Source organism: Salvia hispanica, chromosome 1 (genome assembly GCF_029641045.1).
Source record: "Salvia hispanica isolate PSC_SH4W2 chromosome 1, Shi_PSC_v1, whole genome shotgun sequence".
Taxonomy (NCBI): Eukaryota; Viridiplantae; Streptophyta; class Magnoliopsida; order Lamiales; family Lamiaceae; genus Salvia; species Salvia hispanica.
The window spans coordinates 58,170,805-58,192,536 of record NC_142692.1 but is presented as its reverse complement, the minus strand read 5'-3'; the positions used below and the strand labels follow the sequence as shown (position 1 = coordinate 58,192,536).

The 21,732-nt window shown below is 34.8% G+C and overlaps 1 protein-coding gene and 1 pseudogene across 3 annotated transcripts; both read right to left on the bottom strand.

Annotated features, from left to right (window-relative positions):
• Positions 1 to 1,883: 1,883 nt before the first annotated feature.
• LOC125222563 (plant UBX domain-containing protein 8-like) lies at positions 1,884 to 8,975 on the bottom strand. Of its 3 annotated transcripts, none has more exons than XM_048125246.2 (11): positions 8,799 to 8,975; positions 6,854 to 6,915; positions 6,189 to 6,723; positions 6,020 to 6,103; positions 5,836 to 5,948; positions 5,493 to 5,721; positions 5,159 to 5,374; positions 4,948 to 5,079; positions 3,144 to 3,287; positions 2,483 to 2,539; positions 1,884 to 2,379 (listed from the first exon to the last, which is right to left on the bottom strand). In XM_048125246.2, exons 1-11 carry the CDS (start codon positions 8,877 to 8,879, stop codon positions 2,272 to 2,274), a joined length of 1,761 nt encoding a protein of 586 aa, XP_047981203.2. In that variant the 5' UTR covers positions 8,880 to 8,975; the 3' UTR covers positions 1,884 to 2,271. The 3 variants fall into 3 exon arrangements, with proteins under 3 accessions (XP_047981203.2, XP_047981204.2, XP_047981205.2); XM_048125247.2 differs by having other exon boundaries at positions 5,493 to 5,712; XM_048125248.2 differs by having other exon boundaries at positions 6,189 to 6,540.
• Positions 8,976 to 11,541: 2,566 nt separating this feature from the next.
• Positions 11,542 to 20,675, bottom strand: LOC148934202 (uncharacterized; annotated as a pseudogene).
• Between the last annotated feature and the right edge of the window lie 1,057 nt (positions 20,676 to 21,732).

Genomic DNA, 21,732 nt, shown 5'->3' with positions numbered 1-21,732 from the left:
GTTGGTTTCAGAAGAGATGTTACCCAATTTATGTTAGAAATTACTATGACGATAATACTATGATGGACGTGGTAATTATTAGTAAATTAAATATTTGAATCTACACAATTTTAGTTACATGATTTTCGTTTATAAAGAATGTTGACTAAAGTGTTGGGTGTGCTACAGGTTAGTTGGCAGTGGAGAGTACCTGTCGAGGTTTCTTCATGTTTGTCTCAGCGATGCATCCTTGGTGGGTCACTGAGTCTTGTTAGTGATAGATCTTTCGAATTGTTAGTTGTGGCATGTTAGCTCTAAATATTATACTAAATTACTTCTGTAATGGTTGTTAGTATTAATAATCTAAATATTTGGTTTTTTAATAGATAAAGAAAATGAAAATTTTAAATTGTCATACTTGATGGTACTTAATGGTGCCTCTTTTGTAACATCATCTATTCGGCAGACAAACGGTCGGATAGGGGTGTTACAAAATCAAACTTGAATATATATTAAAGTTGATGAAAAACTCTTAGATTTGAATCTATGTATTTGAAATCAAACTTGAATATATATTTTGAATATAAAGTTGATGAACAACTTTTAGATTTGAATATATAAAAGTGTCACTTTTCACTATTTCCGTTTATACTTCATCTTCTATCCAACATGTGATAATCATAGGAAAAATATGCAACAATTATACTTAAAAACTTATAGTCAAGGCTGGGGGTCCAGTATACTAACCCGTGCTAAGAGTAGTGATTTAACTCTAAGAGAAAGGTCTAGTGATCTCGCTGCAACTCAAAAAATGGGCATTTGTGGCTTCAATGCGAAAATTGTTATGCATTAAATTATAAGAAACTTTTGAAATCACAAATGAATGTTTGTGAATAGTGTGGATACCATTTGAAAATTAGTAGTTCAGAAAGAATCGAAGTTTCGATTGATCCCGGGACTTGGGAACCTATGGATGAAGACATTATCTCCGTGGATCCCATTGGATTTCATTCGGAGGAGGCGCGTTATAAAGATCGGATTGATTCTTATTAAAGAAAGACATGATTAACTGAGGCTGTTCAAACAGGCATAGGTCAAGTAATTGGCATTCCCATAGCAATTGGGGTTATAGATTTTCAGTTTATGGGAAGTAGTGTGGGACACTATATATAAGAGCAATTTGCCCTGTACATCAGTCACATCTACTTAAGTAAATATATTCATTTTCTTGTTAGCATTAGGGTTAGCATTAGGATAAGTCATAAATTATTATTGGGATTTTTTTTAATTCGAAATATGTAAGTATACATGTTTTCATCATTTTTAGCATTCGAGTAAAATTCTTGATTATGGGTTTTTGAAACCATCAGTTAGGTTATTTTTCCATATTATCAACATTTTCATTGGAAAATCACTAAAGTAAAATACTTCATCCGTCATTTTTTAGTACTGTGACTAATTTTAGAGGATAAACATAAATGAAAATCAATTTTAAAATTTGACAACACGAGAGTGCCAATATCTAAGGTCCAAACACAGTACTTCAAAATGAAAAAGATCTTTATAAAAAATTAAAGAATTAAATTCAAATTACTCAAGTAAACTTGATAGCCCCCCTATAGTAGAAGCATTTCTTTTAAGCACGAGATTTAAGAAAAATTGTTTTAAATAAGTTAAGTAAAAAGATAATGATAATAAAGTAAAAATGAAATAAATAAGTTAAGTAAAAAGATAATGATAATAAAGTAAAAATGAAAAAAAGGTAGAAAAATGAAAAGAGGGTAAAGTAAGAGAGAGTAAAATATTTTTTGCCAAAAAAAGAAATGACTCGGCTACAATGGGACAACCTAAAAAGGAATACGACTCAGCTATAGAATTTACGACAATGTCCAAGCAATCCAGCAGGAAGAAACCTCAATCATATAACACCAAAATCAAGCATATACATAGAAATAGCAATCTCCAATTCACGTAAATTAATAGCAGGAAAGGGACAATAAGGTCAAGCAAAAGGCCACTTCTCTAACCATCTCCAAAAGGTAAGGGCAGATTTAATACGACACAATGTAGTCGGTTGGTTCTAGTCTAATAACCTTTTTTTCAAGTTCACTTAAGTTGATTACTTGTATAGAAATGAGAGTAAAATCATGCCCGCAATGAAACAAATATCAGTCCTATCATTCAACCAAACGCAACCAAAACAACCCCCACATCTTCAGATCACTAGCAAGAGTTGAGATCAATTGGTACTGTACGGTCCGAATTCTTGAAGCTTTGAACAATAAGCATATTTTATATCAGCTCCAGGTACAAGGCTTCTTGCTTGCTGGTTAGACCCAATTCATCAAAAGTTGAGGGTCTCTCTCCATCTCCTAAAGCATGTCGAGGATATGGCCTTACCTGAAAATAAGAAATACCAGGCATTCAAACATCATCAAGTTCCTAAGTTATACCTTCTTATATTAAGGACTCTCTCTGGAAAACAGTGTGACAAAAGTTTTACCAATCTATAGCTGCCAGGTTTGACCACTCTGCCAATATCAATGTAGTCAAATAAACTCTGTAAAACAATGAACTCAAGTGAGCTAAATAGCTGTAAATGAATTTTGTTAAGTGCAACCAATTGAGATGTACAATACATAATTCGGTTAACAAGGACACCGAATGCAATAACTTCGCCAAAAGGCATTCTATAATAATATTATGCATATCTAATCCAATCAAATATATTTAAAAATGTTGAACCAGTCTATTATACTCACTGAATGTAATAACTTAGTCAAAAGGTAAAACCATTTAATAAAATGAAGTGTATAAAGATGAATGAATATGTGCAGTGGTTTTTACAATTGTATTCCCACTATGCATGACCTTTTTAAGTAAGGAACACCAAGAGAAGAGGTGAACAAATGTGAGGGATCTTTGGATGCACAAATCTGAAATGATCACTATAAATTTCTTACAAATTTTCCTCAGCTATTAAAGATATGGTTTGTTATCTTCCAAACCTAAAGTTAACCAGATATAAACCAATAATAGAGTGGATTTAAATCTCATTTTCATCGTACAAGATTCCTTTGGTACGTGTATAATAAAACACAACGGCAATCTACATTTAGCACCTGATATTTTAGCCCAGGGAGAGCAGATATACAACATGTTACCTGTAGCTTGTCAGACTTGAGAAACCGTCGTCCCCGCCTACTTCCATCAGGCATTCGCACAAGGAGGGTTACAGCATTCTCATCATCAGGAGTTGGTTCCCCGGGAAGGGATGCCTCTTTTGCAGCTAATTGTCTCTCATTTTCCTGGACAACAAGAAGACATGCATCCTTCAGGAAATAAGCACTTCATACCACCAAATAGTAATGTGGTCCAATTTAATGAGATAACACCATACAATCACTAGGCACAACAAACATAGGAGCTCCAAACCTACAGGTGACCACTCTCTCATTTTTCTGCAGTCTCACAACTTTGAATTTTTATAAACACCTGGAAGATTCGAAGAGAGAAACTGTCCCTACCCACTAAAAAAATCTTCCTAAGCTTAGTCTTGTGCCTAAAGTGTAATTTTAGGCAAAAATGTGTACTATTATGTAAGCATATAAATGAAACATGCTGTAAATTCTTAAAACCACTATTAGTTCAAGACTTAATTTTCTGCGGAGCATTTGTAGTGGGGCTATAATTTTCAAAACACCATCACAAAAGCAACCAAAACCTAGCATTGCAGATAAGAACAACAGAAAGACTCCATTCCATGCCAGACTAATAAGTTGGCAATTATGTAAGGGTACAATTCCTCAAACAACACAAAATTTACCCAAAGTTTCAACTTTCACACAGTTTCTTAATACATTGCAATTACAAATCAACCTTGTAATGGTTTTCAAATTACAACGTTATCATTTTTTTCAGCAATATAACTATGCTGTTTCACTGTTCAAACAGCCTTGGTTTGATGTCGGAAACTTCAATGATAAATTTAGGGATGTCATAATTTCAAAAGAAAATTTTAAAAGATGGTGTAGTTGCACCATTTTAAAATTCGGTCAAAATTTGCAAATACGGGTTATTGTAGTAGTGTTATATACAGCAATAAACCCTTATAATCATTCCTATGAAGGATCCATTCACTGAACAAGGCTGCATGTTCCACTTGAACCTATATATTAAGTGACCCTTTCCAATGTTTTGTGAAAACAACAGAAAAAGAATGCAACCATTGAGATTTGAGATTGGTCTCATGCTATTGAATCGGATGTATATAACTGTGTACTACCTTTTCCATATTTTGTTACGATGGCATAATAAGTTGATAATACAGGCCATAGTACTTTTAAAATAGCAGAACAGATGAATTATTTTTTGAAAGAATGCTGGCCTTATTACATGTACAAATAGAACTAAAAGCTTGCAGAAATTATTGAGTAATAGAAGATGAAAAAGTAAAGCCTGACACAAGACAGGAAGGAGCACACAACACAGCACAAGACAACATAATATACATATCCACAGAGTTGTAACAAGCAAACCATGAAAAAAAGACCTAGGTTTCATCAAATTCATTTAGCTGCACATGGGAACGTATTTTAGGTCACGGAAAGATGAGATAGGCTGGAGAGGTGGAGGCTGGGTAAACAAGAACTAATCCGGTATGCTAATCAATTCTCACTGCAAGGGGTAGCAAAAGAGGCCACTGTAGGATGGATGGTCGTCTGGATTTCTGATTCTAGTGCTATGTGTCATAAAAAGTATGTAAGGTGTTTTCTCATAATTAGTGAGTCAGTGACAGAGAGCCATGATCCAATACTATGTTGATAAAACCTAAAAGTCATACAGGACTTCAATGAGCACCCTTCACAAAAAAAATATAAACAGGACATAACTGAACCCAAGGAAGCATATCAGCTCTATAGGTGCCTAAAAGTTCAACTAACTAATAAAAAATTTCAACGTATATACCTGTTCCTCTTGCAACTTTTTGCGCATTGCTTCCTCCCTGAGTTTCTCTTCTGCCTGAGCAGCTTCAGCTTCTTCTTCGGCCTTCAATTCCTTTTCTCGGTCAGCTTGTAATGAAGCAAGATATTCATCATCCTAGATAGAAAAGCATGAATTGTAATCAAACTATCAAAGCCCTGAAAACTAGCTGGTGCTAAAAGCATGAAATGTTAACCTGTTGCTCTCGTATCAAACGCTGGGCAGTAAGAGAAGGTGATGGAGGACGAGGTATATGCCTGGGGTAAGGACCCATAGAGGCGCCTAAACCATTCTGAGATAGATGATGAGGTGCTAAAGGGAAATTATAACCACTTCCTTCAGGGATACCACCAAACATCGCCGCTTCAAGCATTACAGCTTCATCATGTTCCTCAGATGAGATGCCCCCCCACTTTTATTATGCATAGACAATAGAAAAAAATAATTATCCCGATATGCATGTTAGTCCATTGAAGACTACATAAAGATACGAGATAAAGAGTTAAGAATTTCAAGAGTTATATTGTCACCTCATCGGATGGAAATTCATTTCTAATTTGGTGGGGTGGGGGAACATAATTTTCTTGTGGAGGACTGGAAGGTGGTGTATCATCAATTTCTTCACTTTGTTCAGAAGTAACAATAGGGGTTGAAGACACACGTCTTCTCCTACGTCTGACAAGTGGTAGCTCTTCCACATCCTCAGCTTCATTTGGCAAGGTTGTACTTCCAACCTCCAATTGAGATTGCCTGCAGATACTAATTTCTTATCTCACTCCAGGCAACAAAATTATTATTATGTGCAGAATCGTAACATGTAGACACTCATGCAAACTGTAGTTTATCAATCTCATTTGTAACAGAAAGGCTCACCTTCCATTTTCAGATAATCTCCCTATCTCATCTGACACCCCTGGTATCTGAACCACTCCAGAGGGTGTAGCCTTCCCATCTTGTTCCCTGAGAGCTTTTTCCCGCTCTGCAGTCTAGTACCGCTTTCCCATTAGCTGAGCAGCATTAGAGTTAGAAAAATATAGCAGATAGAAGAAGAGAAAACCTGCAATGATAAGGAAACGACGTGTTCAAACTCAGCATCTTCTGAATGGGACTGTGTCGGTGCAGGAGCAGGATTGATAACATCCTGCATCAGAACAAAATATGGCCAGCAGTGATTTATTGCACCATTCAGTAAATATACCGATTCATAATTTGCTAAAATATGGTACCTGACTTGACATTCCAGCCTCCTGCTTGGAAGCCTCAATGGCAGCACGTATCATTTCTTCCTCTATATCATTTCCATAGTCAGGCACGTCAAAAATAGTCGGAGCACTTGGTTCAGAAAATCTGGAGCTATTTTCAATCCCATGTGCAGTAGCACGTGTAGTTGGTAAAAACGGAAGGGATTTGTCATCATCTTCATCCTCTACTATGACTGTTCCATGTACTTCAGTTCCATGTTCATGCATAGATTCAGTTACATCTTCAATGATGGGAGCGCCACCAGAACGGCCAGTCTCATCTTTCACCTCAATTGGGATCTCCCTCACCTCTCTTGGATGTGATACAAAGGGTGACCTATTTGAAGCATCACCCCTGTCAAAAATACTTCGAGGGAAGTTGGAATCAAGGAGTGAGAATGGATTTAAATCTCTCTCAAATGGTAATAAGGAAGGTGGAAGTCTATTGGACTCAAATGGAACAGGATCATCTATATCCATGTCTTCAGCTCGAGAAGGCATAAAAGATGTCGGTTGAGTTCTGTATGCAGACAAAGTAAGCAATTTATCTTGACCATAATCAGTCATACTAACTTTAGCTTTTAATTATCTTTAATCAAACAGAACGACAGAATAGATAAGTTACGATGAAGTAAGGTGGAAGCACTAACAAGTTTCTATCCCCTTCTGTGAAATGGGCATTGACAGCTTCATTGAGGTTTCCTAGATGCTCCTGCTCAAGCAAGACAGGAGAACGATACAAAAATGACTTAGAAACGACAGCAGCTTAATTTCAGAGAACAGAGAGTAAGCTCCTTGAACCAATTAAGGAAAGTCAGATAGTTGGCATCCAACAAAATGAGAAATAACAGAATACAGAAACTAGAGTTTCTTAAGCAAACAGTTTAAAACCATTATGGCAAAAATGAAATAACAGGAGTAAATAGTAGGTCGATGGCTCCACTGTGGAAGGAAGTGCCTCTATATGAAATAGCTTTTTGGTAGAAAAATTTGAGCTTCCTCATGATAGTAGCTAAGGAAAAATACTTAGCCCCTAGTTTGAGAGCAGGGATAGATAAGAAGGAAACTAGATGAGTTTAACTTAAACCAATATGAATCTAACAGGAATATAACAAAGAGGAACGTGAAACACAAGCTGAGTAGTTGCCTGGTAAAATTACTTGATTCACCATTCACATTACATATTACTGACTCTGTTAAGAAAATAAGAAGATAAAACAGCTAATGTGTGTGTGTGGGGGGGGGGGGTCAGTGATAAATTTAACTAACCCAGCATCTAATCTAAGTCTTCTATAGAACTGATTAAAACTTTGACAAATACAATAACAGAGATGGTGAAGTAGCTAGGAGTCACTGATCAACCAAACAAAGCTTATGCGTTAGTGAATGGGGCTAATAGACATTTAGCCCTCGGCCCATTGACTAAACTAAAATGATATATATGGAAAGAGCTATTGTGTAAGAAGCATGGTTGCTTCAAGAAATTATCTGTTTGTGGGTGTGGGTGTGCAGGGAGGGGGGGGGGGGGTGTCAGGAGATGAATGTGAATGTATTGAATATCAACTTTTGAAGCTAGCAACTAATTTTTACTATCCTTATATAGCCATATCTTCTATGTTTCATCTATAACTGGCATTTTCTTCCTAAATAGTAACAAACTTTTAAAAATAAACTGCATCATTTGCACCAATATTTCAACAGCTTAATTATTTTACTTCAGTAGGTGCCATAAACATAAATTCATTGGTATGTTGCGCATAATGCGCAAAAATCACAACATTTCTAAAACCTAATAGAGTACTTACATGCTGATATGATATTTCAAATCTGGCATGTGTTTCTCTCTTGGTCCCATAAGGGCTATAATCAATAACTGATTTCATGAAGAATTAACTCTAAAGTCTAAAGTCTAAACCACCTTCAACACTGTTTATTTCACTGCATCAGCACCTCTGTCATGCTTACCAAACACAACAAGTTTTAGCATACACGAAGAATGTTGGTTTTCATATGTGTAATGACTAGCAAGTTACAAATAGTCCTAAGATCTCCAAGCTCACAGACTCAGATTGTAAGAGCAATTAAAATGAAATCCGAGTCTAAATTGTTCCATAAATGCATCTCATGTAATTGGTTTAAAATGAAAATAAAAGAATCAATGTTTTCTATCCCATAGAATCCATCACCACCACCAAAACCGGTATCTTGGCGAGTAAAAAAGGTTACTGATTCGAACAACACCACACTGATCAACAATTAAAATGCTTATAAAATAACCACCATAGTCACTAAATTCCAAAAATATAAAACCACTACCAGCAATACAACAGCAAAAGTTTTAGCACGTTAGTTTTCCTAAAACTAAATTAGTCTCAACCTACTCAATTTCACACTAACATAAGAATCTGAACAAAAGAAAACCCTAATAAACTACCAATACATTTACAAATACATTCGCGCAGCTTGCAAATTGCAATCAAACAACACCGCATATTGTCGATCAGATAAAACATTTAAAAAAATTGGAAAACATATCGCAAAAACAACACTAGCACATAACATAAATTTATAGCACTAATTTCTACTAAAAACTACCTCAAGTTTTTGGATAGCGGTGGCTTCATCGACGCCGGTAATGCTCATGAACGTTTGAATAGCTTCTTGATCAGTCGCCATTTTTCCTGATTAATTCTTAATTATTTCCTGCAAATTTGAGGAAAATGGAAACAGAGTTTGCGTGAGAACTGAGTTATGTGCGCGTATATTTATTTTGTTAAATTTTCAGAAGAAATACGAAGATACTCAGAAAATGTATGAGGGCTGAGCTGTCATTTTGCACCGATTGAGGGGTATTTTGGGTAATAAAATATGATGGCCCTTCTATATTGTTCTAAAATACCGCGATTCAATTACGTTTAGATTCAGGTCAAGGGCAAAGTTGGAAAAAGGCCTAAATATTGATAGAATGTGATAAACTCATAAATATTGATATTTTTATTAGACATCGTTTAGAATCAATTATGTAGTCTATTTTAAAAGTAATTTTTAGTTTTTACGACCTCAAATCAATACATAAAATATATTTTATCTCTTCACTTTAACACATAAAACAAATCTCTTAAAATTTTGATACATCGCCCAAACATATCATTTTTTATAAGACAGAGAATAGTATTTTCTTAGAATTAATCATTTTCCTCCATTATAATGGTAATACTTTCTATTGTAATGACCTCATTGTATTTTACTTTTAAATATGACACTTGTTAAGCTTGTACGTCAAGTACTAAGAAAATAAGTTGGTTGACAATTTCGGACAAATTATGAAAATTTGACATGAACTCACCCGAAGTAAGTATATTCAAATCAAGATTAATTAGATTCGGATCAGGTTTACCCAATAGAAAAATGATGATTTCGGATTGGATTCCAATTACCCAAAATCAAATTATTATTTTTATTATTTAGAAAAATATTCTACTTTAATTTTATTGTTTAGACTTAAATTTATGATGAATTTTAATCATGTCATAACTTGTTTTTAATTGTGTAAGTATAATATTTTATCGTGTAGGTTTTATTCGTGTCATGTTATCATGTCAAACTAAAGTGTATCATAATGTACTAAAGATAATTCTAGGACTGTCAATTTTACATGACACAAAAACCCAACACGAACATGCATGAAGTAAATGAGTTAGGATCCAATAAGAACCCGAAAATTTCCTGTTGGATTAAGGTTATGGCTGACAAAGCGTGCGGATTAGGTCATTATCAGGAAATCTTGTCAATTATGTATGGCGGTCCGCTCGAAAACCGCCAAGGATGCGTATCACTCTACGGCAGGATATGGCGGTTATTAGTTAAATAAATAAAATAAAACTTATATAGGGGTGAATAAGGGTGTGTTATATTGCTAACTACAACTAAATGATATGCATTAGATCTTCAAATATAAGGCTAAGATCATTCAACTCCGAGTATCAATACCATGAACAAAAAATGTCAATTACAGTATTTATGTCAATTAACAACAAAGTAGTTATTAGTAACTTTTAAAAAATATCTCAAAATTTTAAATGTATATAACTATCTCGATTTAAATTATTTTTTCACACAACATATATCAAATTAAAGATAATTTTATAAGGATTCTCACGAGATCCTACATGCATATGTTTCGAAGTCAAAATTTGAATTTTTTTAATAATTTTTTTTTATTTTTGAAGAAACAGTTTAATATCAATACAACTTATATAATATGTCAATATAATGCTTGTACAATGTCAATATGAAATTGTGTTGACATTGTCATATCTTCGTGTTGATGTATTTCATACACTATATTGATATTGTGTTTCTAAACCATAAATTTAATAGTTGCTATCATCTCTTTAATATTAAAAAAATGAAAAACGAAATTACACATGGAAAATTGTAGACCACAAGATTTCTAAAATCCTATGGTCTAATTAGTTGTAATTAGCAATTAAATGATGAGTTAGCAACTGATCTGATGAGTTAGCAACTGATTGATCAGTTGCTAACTCATCATTTAATTGCTAATTACAACTAATTTAAGACCATAAGATTTTAGAAATCTTAAGATCTACAAATTGCCATGTGTAATTTCGTTTTTCATTTTTTAATATTAAAAAGATAATAGCAACTATCAAATTTAGAGTTTAGAAACACAATGTCAATACAGTGTATGAAATACATTAAAACAAAGACATGACGATGTCAATACAATTTCGTATTGACATTGTACAAACATTATATTGACATATTGTGTGCCGTGTATTGATATAGAGCTATTAGTGAAATTTATGAAATTTTTTGAAATATTTTTCAAATTTTGACATCGGAACATATGCAAGTGAGATCTCGTTAGAATCCTTATGAAATTATTTTTAATTTGATATATTAGTGCGAAAAAATAATTTAAATCGAGAAAATTATATGCGTTTTAAAGTTGTGAAATATTTTTCAAAAGTTAGTTACAACTAATTTGTTGTAAATTGACCTTAATACCCTTATAGACGTTTTTTGTTGATCGTATTGACATTCCAGAGCTGATAATCTAGACCTTTGATTTGGATATCTAATGGCTATTATTTAATTATAGTTAGCAATTAAGTATTGAGTTAACAATATAACACTCCCCCATCTCGGGATGTATATAAATAAAATATTAGAAAATAATAAAAATATAACATCTAAAACTATTAAAACAATTAATAAAGCATAATATCAAAATCAATTATATAAAAGTCTAATAATTCCAGTCTATAACTAAAGTCTTTTAGTTCAACACAATATAAAGCAATCATAATCATCAGGCATCAAGCTCAACATAGTCTTCTTGTTTATCCTCATCAATATCATCGACATCCATTGCTTCATTTTCATCATTGGCACTCATTGCTTCATCCTTTGACCTCCGAATACTTTATCCACAAATTCTTCATCTTCCAATGCTTCATCTATAAGCCCTTTGCCTCTCCCTTTTCTAGATATAATGGGTTCCTTTTTCTTAGAATATCTAACACAACTTGAACTTGGTATAGAAGATTCTTTCGTTTTCTCTAGCCATGTATATGTCCTAGGCTCTCAAACTCCTGATGCCTTACACACCATATCCCAATCAAATAATCTTCATTATTATGAGCCCAATGATTACTACCATCAACATCAACATCATCATCATCGTCCAACTCCCAACCAACCACTCATTGCACTCATCAATGTCATTGAGAATAATATGATCAAATCCATCGGTATCACTAGTTTGTTCCTATCATCCAATTTTTGGTTATATTTCACATAAACCAAATCTTTGCTTCGTATTATGTTAGAGCTTTTTTTTTGTATGAATCTACAAAATAAATATAATTAATCACATAATTGTTATTATAAATATCATAGTAACTAAATCACTTACCTACTAAAAAACACTCCAACACCGCTCACACCCAAAAGCACTACATTATCAAGCTTAAGATCTTGATTGTAAATTTTTGTGAAAGCTTAGTGTCTTGGCCATAATAAATACGGCGACTGCTACTTAGGCGCTTAAAGGCAACAAGAACGTAGACTAGGGTTTCATTTAAAGAGATTTGACCAAGTGTTTAATGAACTATCAAGGCAATAAGTCAACGGCTTAATCACGAAAATCAAGATTTAATAAATAACATAGGCTAAGCTCAAAAGTCAAGGGTTTGTTGTAAATCCAACAAAACGCAATATTTCACAATATTCCAATTCAAAGAAATAAGTTCAAATCAAGCAAAGATAAATAGTTTCAAAAATTCAGCGGAAGCAATCTAAGAGAAAGCGAAGCCATGTATGAAGACACGACTACACTCAAAGTTCCAAACAACCATTTTATTCGATTCAACTGTCTCAACACCACCGACCGCCCGTCGCCGCTCAACCTGCACATAGGGAAAAACACATGCAGGGCTGAGTATTTTAAACATACCCAGTGGACTCATGCCAAAACATTTTATAGTTATGCCACCCTTACCATAGTGAACTCGAGGTTTAGCAATAATTTAAAGAATAGCATCGAGTATCACAAAAATATTTCATGGACTGGCCAGTCAAACAATACCTCCCATTTTCTCATCAATCAACAATATCATGGTGCGTCGAAGTGTGGCCACACTTTCGCCCACGAGACCGGCCGACTAGCAAGGACAGCTCCCGATCTCCCGTGTACACTAGCCTGATAGGGTTTGCGGCCCTACTCAGACCCGAATTCGTTTATATAGCCCTATAGCCTAATGGAGCGCACTCGCAAACTAGGCATCAGGCACACACAATATCCAAAATAATCATAGGCATGACATAACAGTTTAATCCACCCTTATCGCTCCACTTTCATATATTTGCAACTGAAAAGTCTGTGAGTTGCGTACAGTGTGTTCAAAAGGAAATAACAGGTTCCCTAGGTCCAGCAAATCCACTAGATCACAAAAATATTTCATGGACTGGCCAGTCAAACAATACCTCCCATTTTCTCATCAATCAACAATATCATGGTGCGTCGAAGTGTGGCCACACTTTCGCCCACGAGACCGGCCGACTAGCAAGGACAGCTCCCGATCTCCCGTGTACACTAGCCTGATAGGGTTTGCGGCCCTACTCAGACCCGAATTCGTTTATATAGCCCTATAGCCTAATGGAGCGCACTCGCAAACTAGGCATCAGGCACACACAATATCCAAAATAATCATAGGCATGACATAACAGTTTAATCCACCCTTATCGCTCCACTTTCATATATTTGCAACTGAAAAGTCTGTGAGTTGCGTACAGTGTGTTCAAAAGGAAATAACAGGTTCCCTAGGTCCAGCAAATCCACTAGATCACGCGGTCTAGGAACTCGTTGGTCGCAGGAAATCCCGGTCGTCGGACACACATAGCACTTCTTTCAAAAAACCCTCAACCACTTTACTAAACCTAGTATAGGGAAGTGGGGATCGATCCCACAGAGAAGGATGCGTAATACTCATGTTCAAGGATTTGGGTGTGTTTTTGGAGTTGGCTGCTGCAACTCATTTTCTTGGGTTGAGGAAAACAAATTAAACTTGACTTGGGAATCTTTAAAACTCCTAAGCTAACAGCTAGACCTAGGCGAAATTATAAGAGAACGTTGCAAAGGAAATTAACTGCTCAACACTTGATCTAAGAGAAATACTCTACTTACCTAGACCTAGGGAAACAAACCGACTGTGGGGACCATGACTGAAAAAAAACAGAGTTCGTACGAAAAGCTGGCAGAATAACTAACTCTAGTACTAACTAACAGCGACATCGTCTTCTACAACCAAATTGCGTAAAACTCATACGAAATTCAACATGAACGAAATCAAAACAGAGCAAACTAATTTTAAATCAAATTTATGCATAAACAACGAAGAACTAAACAGATCTGCAGACACTAGACGAAGCAAAACAGAAAACAAGAAGAAAACTCGAATCCATCTAACAACTTTCTTTTCTCACGTCGAATCCAACCTCAGACGCTAAATCCACTCCGGATCCAAGCGTCCAACACGAACTCCAACCAACAGAAACTCTTCATCACTTCAGATTCAAACAAAAAAACTCCAAACAGTCAATAAACCACAGATCTATCACCAAATTCCCATATCAAACACCACAACATCAAAATAAAACAGAGATCGACATAATACTTGCAGAAATAAACTACCAGCAGAGAGATCTACGCAAATTGACTTGAAATTCAACTGCTAAACGAAAATTAACAAGCGGAAGACAATAAGTATCATCAACAACCAGGTCGACTCCCAAAAATGAAGTTCGACAGCAAAACGAGCAAAACAACTGAAATTAAAAGGAATTGTATCTTCGTCCACACTCGGAAGGTGTTACCAACCGCGAAACTTCTAAAGAAAGTAACCTTTCGTACCCGACTACCCCAGATCTCCCATTCCCAAGTGTGTGTAATGTGTGTGAGCTAAGAAGAGTGAAAAAGTGATAATTCCTCCGATGTGCGTTGCATGCTCTTCTATATATAGGCGTTGGAGTGGGGCCCAGCGAGGTATAGATAAGACTTTGTTGCCCTCAGCTATTGACTCCTCTGTCACGCCTTCTTTTCTTTTAAATCCTGCTCACTTCGTTCCTTTCCTTCGCTAGACCATCTCCTTCAACACTTCCTCGATCTAGCGATTTTTCTTCACACACCTGGCTTAGGAAACGTGTTAGACCCAACAAATTATAACATTTTTCACATATAACCGATGCATGAAATTAGCCTTATCAAACTGCTCACACTTAGACCATACTTGTCCTCAAGTATAAAGACAAGAAAAGAAAAAGAATAAGGCGAATTTCAAGCAAGGTTATCTCTTGACCGACTCCTAGACCTAGACACAAAAAAAAAAAAAAAAAACTAAGAAAATATAAGAAAAACATATAAACACATAAACACATATACATGAGCTAGCTTCAATTTTTAGGCATCTGTCCCCACAAGATTATGGTCAATTCAATAGGTTGCACTTCTCCAAATAGGCCCTTTCCCTTCCTTTACCTAGCCAATCTGTCAGCTTGTCAAGATAGCCTTCTACTTACCCGATTGTTGGATTCACTCGATCACTCATTCCTTACCAGGGATGTTAGGATCGATTCTCTCTTAAGTTAATGCTACACCACTGAAGTGTCGGGTTATGAGAGTTCCTCATTCCTTACCAGGGATGTTAGGATCAATTCTTCTCCAAAGATGAAGAATTAATGGAGAAAAGTAGAAGAAAATTTGAGAGAGAGTGGGAGAGAGAGAGATCGAAATTTTGGGAGAGTGGGGGCGTGATTTTGTGATGCTAGGGTTTTGATTCTCCTCCTATATTTATAGAGTGCAAGATATAATCCAATAATTAAATAAATAAAGATTTGGAGGAGATTTGGTGGTTGTAGTTGGCGTGATTTGCTAGGAGAAATAAGGGGGTTTCGAATTTTTGGCTATTTAATTAGCCTATGATTTAATTCAAATATTTCACGGAGTAGAATAAAATATCACGGAGCAGAATAAAATAATAAATCCTCCCTAAAAATATGGAAGTAGGCGTGAATTTCAATTCCTTACAAGGAATTTAATTAAAATCCTAATTTAAATAGGATATGGCAAGATTTTCTTAGATTTGGCAAGATATGCTAGGATATTTGAATTTATCTATGGAAGAGAATAAATAAGAGATCAAATAATAAAATAAAATCCCTTCTCCCATAAAATAAGGGGATTTTCGAAAATCCACCTAGAAACAACATAAGGGCCGAAAATTTATGGAATAATTAAGGAATATTCGGACTTTGGATTTAATTTGGATAATTATCCCAAGAAATAATTAAATTCAAGAAAAATAGGATTCCTTTCCAAAATTGGGAGGGGTCGAAAATTCCATGCAATTAATTAGTGATCCTATTAAATCTCACTCATCCCTTAGGAAAATAATTCACCACAATTATTTCACCACTTCACATTTTTCAACGACTTTGACCAATCCACGGCCACGTCATATTTTCCACAATATTGACTATTCAAGAGCCACGTCATATACTCAACAAGTTTGTCTGTTCAACTCCAATTCGCAATTAGGTCACAAGAGTCATGCAAATAATTACTCATAATTTAATCCATATATATCATTGCATTAAAAGCATTTAATGCAAAAATTTTCACGTCTCAAAAAAAATTAGGGTTCGAAAAAAGTGGGATGTTACAATAATAGTATCAGAATATTTAATTTTATTTATAACCTTTTTACAAAAGTCAAAGAGAATAACATTTTTTCAAGAGAAACTACACACCAAGATTCTAAGACACTTTGATAACAAAATATTTTATAATTATTCACCATAAAATTAAAAAGATTATAATTTTTTTAAAATATTACTCCCTCTGTCCATAAAAAGATAGTCTCTTTTGTGAATGACACAAGTTTTAATGAGAAATTTAGTAAAATAAGAGAGAAGGAGAAAAAAAGTGAAGTAAGAGAGTTGTGAAGAAAAAGTAGGTAAATTATGAGATAAAGGAGAAAAAATGGATAAAATATGAGAGAGAAAATTTTCATTTATAGAAATGAGACTGTTTTTTTTAGATATTCCAAAATGACAAAATAGGACTACTTTTCATGGATGGAGAGAGTACCATTTTTTTCGTATGAAACCATATCCCCTAAACTCATACTCTCATTAGCAACTAATATAAAAAAATAAAATAAATAAAGTATACAAATCAAAAATAAAGAGAACACCATCTAATACACAAAAAATAGATACATAAATTGATGATACGAGGAACTAAATTCATACACCACGCAAAATTGATACATGAATTAGAACTTATAAATTGATAGTATAGTTTTGTAGGCAGGAAAAAAGAAATAAATATGACTTAGAGTTATAAAACTACTATTACTTCTTGGGGATTAATGATACTCCCAATAAATGAGTCATTATCTGTCAATATATAAATAAAAAAAAAAGGCAGCAGCTAGAGACCATAGGGATAGTATATTATATAGAGAGAGATATTCGGTCAAGAATTAAATAGAAGTTATATTAAATAGCTTCTACTCCACTAAATACTAATGGCTTCCTTAGGCACTCAACATATTCTGCAACTGGGTGGCGCCCTTACAATATCTGGTGGTACTAGTGATTAGGAACCAGCAAGCCCCCGCTGGCTTGGCCTATGCTGGTTCCGTCACTGTACATAGTCATACTCTCTTCGTTCCTGAAAAATATTAACATTTGGTTTGACATGAGTTTTAATGAATAATTTGGAAAGTAAGAGAGATAAAAAAAAAAGAAAAAGTTTTTAAAATGTTGTGTGTGGAGAATAGGTCCCACCTCATTAGAAAGAAAGAAGTTTCCAAAATTAGAAAGATCATACTTTCCGGGAACATACTAAAAAAGAAAGAGTTCATACTTTTTAGGGACAAAGGGATTATTATGATACTTAATTAGAAACTAGAGTTCATCTTCGGAGGTTGTGTACACATTCAATTCTTAAAGCACCCTATCTTCTTTTTCTTCTTTCGATTTCGTCAATCGATTAAAACATGCATATAACTGCCAGACTATCAAACATCAACTTCTTGTTACCATAGAAGTGTTTGGATCCAGAAAGTATCCAACTACATGCAATGTCTTATGGAGTTGACATTCTCATCTTTAATCAATTATACTGAAAACACCTTCATATTTTTTTTCCAAGTTCTCACTATTATTGATTCTTCAAGATCCGCCCACATGGATGAACAATCAAGGACGTGGGAATATAATCGAAGATTCGTGGTCGAGAAATCATGGATTGCCGGGAGATTCAACAAGCAACGTCAATCCTTTAGACTGATACTGCAGCGTTCCACGATAGGTAGCCAAGGCCTATCTAGGGTGTGAAAATATTTTCTTCTGCAAATGACTGGCCGAGTCACCTACTGTGATGACCTATTCCATTACTCGACCTACAATGCAAAAGCTTTATACTTGTTTGTTTTATAGGAGTATGTGTTTTCCAATATACTCCCTCCGTCCCAAGATATTAGACTCATATACCATTTTGGGGTGTCCCAACATACTTGACCTATTTCTATTTATGGTAAAAATTTACTTTATTACCAACTCCACTTACACCACTAAACAACTTCTCCTAAATTCCTATGCCCAAAAGAAAGGGGTCTAATATCTTGGGACGGAGGGAGTATTTATTATTACCTCCATCCACAAAAAATAGACTAATGTTACCATTTTGTACCGTCCACCAAAATTAAACAAATTCTAAATATGGACCCCACAATCCACTAGCATTATTCCACCATCTTTTTCCACCATCTCTCTCACTTTACCAATTGCACATTAAAACCTGTGTCATTTACAACTTTGTCTATTTTTTGTGGAAGGAGGTAGTATAAAATAAATCATTATTAATGTTATTTAATTTCATTAGGATTATAAGTGGATCTAGGATTTCTTGTATACATATATGTTATTTTATTTCATTAGGGTTATAAGTGGATCTAGGGTTTCTTGTATACATATATCTGAGTAACTGTAAAAAGTACATGTATGCTCGAAACAACTTTTGGACTAACCCAGTGGCATGCAACTTGTCATCTTCATCGCTCAGTTGATACGCATGTAGCTTGATAGATTAAGAAGGCACCGACAATTTTTTTGTTATGGATATTGATAAACACAGATTTGCATGTTTTTAGGGCCCTTATTTGGCCAGTTTTGAATGTCAATCATGCAAATAGTGTCCTTTAATTGCATATTTTATACATTTTGGTATTTTGACGTATTTGGTAAGAAATATGCAAAATAAACATAGATAATGGCAGGACAAGGTCAGAAACGAAGTCTGGAGGAATAGGATCATATGAGCAGTCCGCTAAGCACAAGTTAGCAGCCGCTAAGCACTTTAGCGACTGTCAAGCATTCAACAGTCTGTCTCGGAAGCTGTTCTTGAAACGGAGTTACGACCATCAACCATTGAGCACGAGTCAGCGGCCACCGAGAAGTGTCAGAGGAGTCCAGAATAGTCTCAACGATCCACTGAGATGAAGTTTAGGGTTTAGACTCCATAACAGTCTCAACGATCCATTGAAAGCGGGAGGCTGAATTAGTTAAACCTACTTTCCTCCAATACTTGCCTTTCTGAGCCAGAAATGCTACCATATTGAGGAATACACCCACAACTCTATAAATACTCCTTATACTCCATCATTAAAGGAAAGACTGATTTGCCACATAATTCCCTTCCAAGAGATCGTTCTACATTTGAAAAATAGAGCAAGAGATCAAACGAGAAGACCAAAGCTTTCAAGAATTCACCTTCGGGTTTTATCATAGATTGTTTTATGCAATCTTAATTTATTATAAATTCTATTACTTTCATCATGTGTAGCTAAATTAGTAGAATTCTGGGGATTGGAAAGTAACCGTTCATTTTTATCTGATTCCTATTTTGATATCTAAGACTTTTATTTACTTCGTTCAATTCTGTTCTATAATGCTTTAAAGTTGTGTGACACATCTTGTCGATTTATTGGCATGTAGGAATCGAGAGATGATCCATATGTTAGATTTGGAATTATGACATTATAGTTAATATCCCAAAAAATGTAACCTTAAGAGTGAGGGCCTTATAAGAGTCTAATTGTGCTTTTAGGAGTTATTAACAAATATTGACAATCTTAATGCTTTTTATCTACGTTATTCGGTCAACTGCAGTAATTAGGTGACTCAACCTAGTAATCCTCAAGTCGTTGTTTGGATATCGTAATTGTATCTTTAATAAACTGAAGTGGTGAAATCCCGGTTTTTTGCTTGTTTCCACTATTTTCTCAAATCAAATTCATTCTCACTTTTAACCTGTTTTGTTTATTTAATTATTTTATGTTTAATTGTGCTTTTCCGAACCAAAACATGTGTTTCCAAATAGTATTTGAAACCAAGTACTCGATAGTCAATCTGTGAAACTATTCCTCGTGTTCAATATCTGGTGCTAACCTTTAGTTGTACTAGATCTACTATATTTGCGGATTTATTTAGTGCTAATGGAAAATAGTGGGAAATTTTAGAAATAAAGGCGATGACATAAACTAAAAGAGTATATAGTATAAGAAGGAAATCGTGACAAGATTTAGGATACATGAACTTGATGGTTACCATACTTATAGTATATGCAAATTTAAAAGAGCCTATAGTTTGTTTTAAGCAGAAAAAGGAATGGACCTAGAAAGTAGCGAAGCATCAAAAGTGAAAAAGCTTATATTCGTAAGTCTACGAGGTGTTTGCATATTAAAAAAATTATTTTATACATAAATGTTTTGTTTTAAGAATACATGAACTAATGAACTTGATAGGTGATTCAGGCCATGTAACGTGGTGGTGATTGCGGTCGAAAAGTTTCCGAACAGCGTCCAAGAACTCGGCCATGTAACGTGGTCCTTATTAGCCACAAAGGATCAAATCCATTAAGTAATTAAGTTTGTTACGGGGTGAGCAGTTGAGTTTGGTGGGTGCATGTGTGATCTCCATCACGGCCCCTTGCTCGTAAGCACCTTAATTCAACAAGTTGGAAGAGTTGATTTGCAGCGATTTAATTTGTTCACAAAAGAGAATGATCCATGCTAAGGTTTAATTTGTTTATTGTAATTCTTGATGATTCTCAATGACAATCTTCATATTTATAATAAAACAAAAAAAACTACTTCGATGCAGGTGGCAATGGCAATCGACTATTTCATGTATGTGGTAGAGGCATGACAAATTTAGGATTTGGATATGTATCTTTTTATTGAGTTTCTCAATAAAAATTTGTATTATTATAAAATGTGGTACATGGATGATGGAGGAAGGAAGGTTTAAGCTTTTTCGTTATTTCTATTATTAGTATGATTAGTTGTAGTCTGTAATTGATTAGATTTATTCTTTTAATGGTGGGAATCATGCCGTATTATATCCACTGGCTCATGCGACAACACTTAAAACTTACAGACTCTTAACATGCAAACAAAGGTAATGCATTGACTCCTCTCCCCCTCCCACTTCACTCAAGCTTGTCCCCAAGCCATCGTCGTGAAGGGGGGAACAGAGAGATCAATGCAAAATAACAAAACAGATTATATAAACACAAACTTCTCACACTTAGACCAAGCATTGGGCTAAGTGGGAGAAGAAACACAATAAAAGCAGAAAACCAAGAAAACACAACAAAAACAGAAAATACAAACTTCTCACACTTAGACCACGCAGTGGGCTAAGTGGGAGAAGACACAACAATTATAAAACACACGTAGATAACAAGAATAAAAAAAATAAAAACTAAACGATCGAAAAATAAAAGTTACTTGGTCAAGAGATGGTGGTTCACTTCTGGGGCTGGCTCCCTCGAGAGCCAGACTGGGGCGGAATTCCGGGTCGGGTCACTTTGACTTTCTTCTTTGCTGGCTGCTCTAGCTCTTCTTCCTCCTGTGTTGCTTGTTCAGGTACT

What these genes read in the sequence shown, in the direction of transcription:
- LOC125222563 (XM_048125246.2), bottom strand. Translation starts at nt 8,879, where the DNA reads ATGGCGACTGATCAAGAAGCTATTCAAACGTTCATGAGCATTACCGGC. An exon ending in GTTTGATACGAGAGCAACAG is followed by an intron (nt 5,080 to 5,158) that starts GTTAACATTTCA and finishes TTTTCTATCTAG; the next exon opens with GATGATGAATATCTTGCTTC. An exon ending in AAAAGTTGCAAGAGGAACAG is followed by an intron (nt 3,288 to 4,947) that starts GTATATACGTTG and finishes CTTGTTGTCCAG; the next exon opens with GAAAATGAGAGACAATTAGC.